Source organism: Penaeus japonicus, unplaced genomic scaffold (assembly GCF_977035675.1).
Source record: "Penaeus japonicus unplaced genomic scaffold, GWHDUDI00000001_assembly GWHDUDI00000003, whole genome shotgun sequence".
Classification (NCBI taxonomy): domain Eukaryota; kingdom Metazoa; phylum Arthropoda; class Malacostraca; order Decapoda; family Penaeidae; genus Penaeus; species Penaeus japonicus.
Window position 1 is genome coordinate 389,431 of NW_028234405.1, and position 2,500 is coordinate 391,930.

The following is a 2,500-nucleotide window of genomic DNA, read 5'->3' on the forward strand; positions in this document are numbered from 1 at the left end:
TAAAATATATGCTCAGAATATGACTTTTTATTTATGCAGTTCCTACATGTCAATTGAAGATTTCTTTAATGTGTAGCATATTCAAGGAAAATCTATTTAAATAGAACTCTGTATTTCAGCATCAGCAGCAAAAGAAAAAGCTTGGAGACCATAGGGCTTTGGTGCTGACAGTGCGAGACAACCTTGTGGCATTTATCAAGTACAAAGGACCCAGAGCTGCCAGATTCAAAAGCACTTGAGGAATTGTGTGGAGATAGTGCTTTAGGGCATACATTACTGTATTTCTTGGCATGAATTAGAGAAAAGAAAGTACATTGTGGTTGTGTGAGAATTTTTTTTTGTTAGATTTGATTGTTAATAAGAGTGTCATATTTCACTAAATTATTACTGCATATGTCAGTATATAAGACAGAACTTCAACCACGGCTCATACATCGAGTATAAAATATGAAGCTTAACTTCCTAAAGTTCAGTGTCACCTTTGGGTATGAAGAATAGCATAGCTCCAATGCTCCAACTATTTAATGTTTTCTACCAAGACTTACTGGTAATTAGGAAGACTGGATTATTAGTGAGGTTATACAAATTATGTAAAATTTGTAAACTGCCTAACATACCTTAAAAAAACAGCAATCTTGCTGACATCCTCCAGTTACAACAGTTAATGAGCAGTAATCAATGGGCCAAGCGTGTATTCATTTTACAGTTAAGGGCTTACAGGACAATTGACTATCAACTATCCCCGGTAATCTGTTATGATGGATTAGAAACCTGCAGTTGCTGAACATACTGGCAGTTTGTGTTCTGTTATAGATGAACCTGTGATTGACTAGTTCATTTTTGTCAGAGTTGGGTTAGTCTTATATATTTTGGGTATATACTGCTCAAATTCTGGGACTCTTACACATTGACATATATATATATGGTATTATTTCTTGGTGATATTCATCATTAAAATTATTGAGCTTTCTTTTTTCATTAGTATCTCACCCTGTTATCCAATGTCCTACAAACATATTATTATTAGTAAGTTATTTTGGTGTTCTTTATGATTTAAGAGATATTTTCTTTATCGACTATCTCAAAATTATTTTCATTTCTGCGAGGGGTCTGCTTTTTAACAAAAACAGAAGCTTGTATAACCCAGACATTTACCATATTATATAGTGTACATTCAGTGATGAAGGCAATTAGAATTTAATCCTGTTTGAAAACATCACACAAAAGAATATAGATGTTTGTAAACACTTCCAGATCTGTCTGCTTTCATCTAATTTTATTATAGTCCACTTCTCTTGTGAGGTCTTCTGAGAGCTTCCGTTAAGTGTTGTGTCAAAATGCAATTGATTATTTTAGGGGGCTTATTTCATAAATCTCTTCCAAAAAGTTTACCAATAACTCTATAGCCATAATATCTTCCCTGTTTTTTTGTTTTATGTTCAGTTCTGATGTTATGTAAGAAACTCTATTTCTATCTATACTTTGTGAAAATGTCTTCAATTCTCTCTTGACTGAAACAAAATCATGAGGAGTACCATTTTTGTAATTTCTTTAATTTTTACATGTGGAGATATATATGTAACTGGAAATTGAGTATTAATTTTACGCAGTACTAGTATGTTTTCAGGAGAGAATTTTCAGTGCCTAAAATACAGTAATATAATGTTAGCAAAGAATAAGCATATAAATAGAATTTCTATTTCCAAATAGTACCATTGATAATCAGCTTAAGAATAAGTCCGCTTAGAAGATGGTGAGAGTGTATCTCAGAAAAATGTGATGTAGGCAACTTTTCTATAGTTCTTTGTTTGTTATGATGCATAGTTGAAAATATATGCAGCAAATGAATTTACCCCTTCTGTGTATAAAGAAATTGTTACACAGTACATCATGGGATTTTTTTTGTAATATTTATATATTTTTTATCTGTTTGAAATACTTTAATGATATACATTGAAAAATAAAAAATGGATTATTCAGATGTATGTTATTTCACCATTAAAGCAATGTGTTTTTTGTGGGATTATTAGGTTGTGACCTAGCTGGGGTCTTTTTGCATAATGTCATGTTAAGCCATGTCCACATGAGCAGTACTTGCTGGGATTTATCATTTAACATGTACAATCTAGAGGCACACTTAAATTGTTGTCCACATGCCGCCCACTTTAAACCAGGCAAGAGCAAGAGGAGGTGCAAATGGGGTTCGTGTGTTCAACTTGAGACTAGAGATCATACCTATCATATATCATATCCATTATCTCCAGTCATGATGGTCGATGATTACTGTACAAACAATGTCCCGTAGGGTCTACATGTATAATGTAACTTAGTTACACAACCAGTCATGGTCTGGTGAATTGATTATTTATATTATAATTCACCCGACAGATCATGATAGAATTAGATCTCATAAACCACTGAGAAATCTGATTATATTGAATGTTTTGTTGTCTGGTTGTAAAAGAAAACATCTGTAGATAATATTCGTTCTTTGAGAGAG

At 32.6% G+C, this 2,500-nt stretch overlaps 1 protein-coding gene across 2 annotated transcripts in view; it reads left to right on the forward strand.

Moving 5' to 3' along the window:
* LOC122261339 (HEAT repeat-containing protein 3) overlaps nucleotides 1–1,979 on the forward strand; it is a 22,057-nt gene extending 20,078 nt beyond the window's left edge. For both annotated transcript variants that reach the window (XM_043028901.2, XM_043028899.2), the window contains exon 12: nucleotides 120–1,979. In XM_043028901.2, coding sequence (XP_042884835.2) covers nucleotides 120–239 — 120 coding nt within the window. In that variant the 3' untranslated portion in view covers nucleotides 240–1,979. The remainder of the gene's footprint in view (nucleotides 1–119) is intronic.
* The last annotated feature ends 521 nt before the right edge of the window (nucleotides 1,980–2,500 follow it).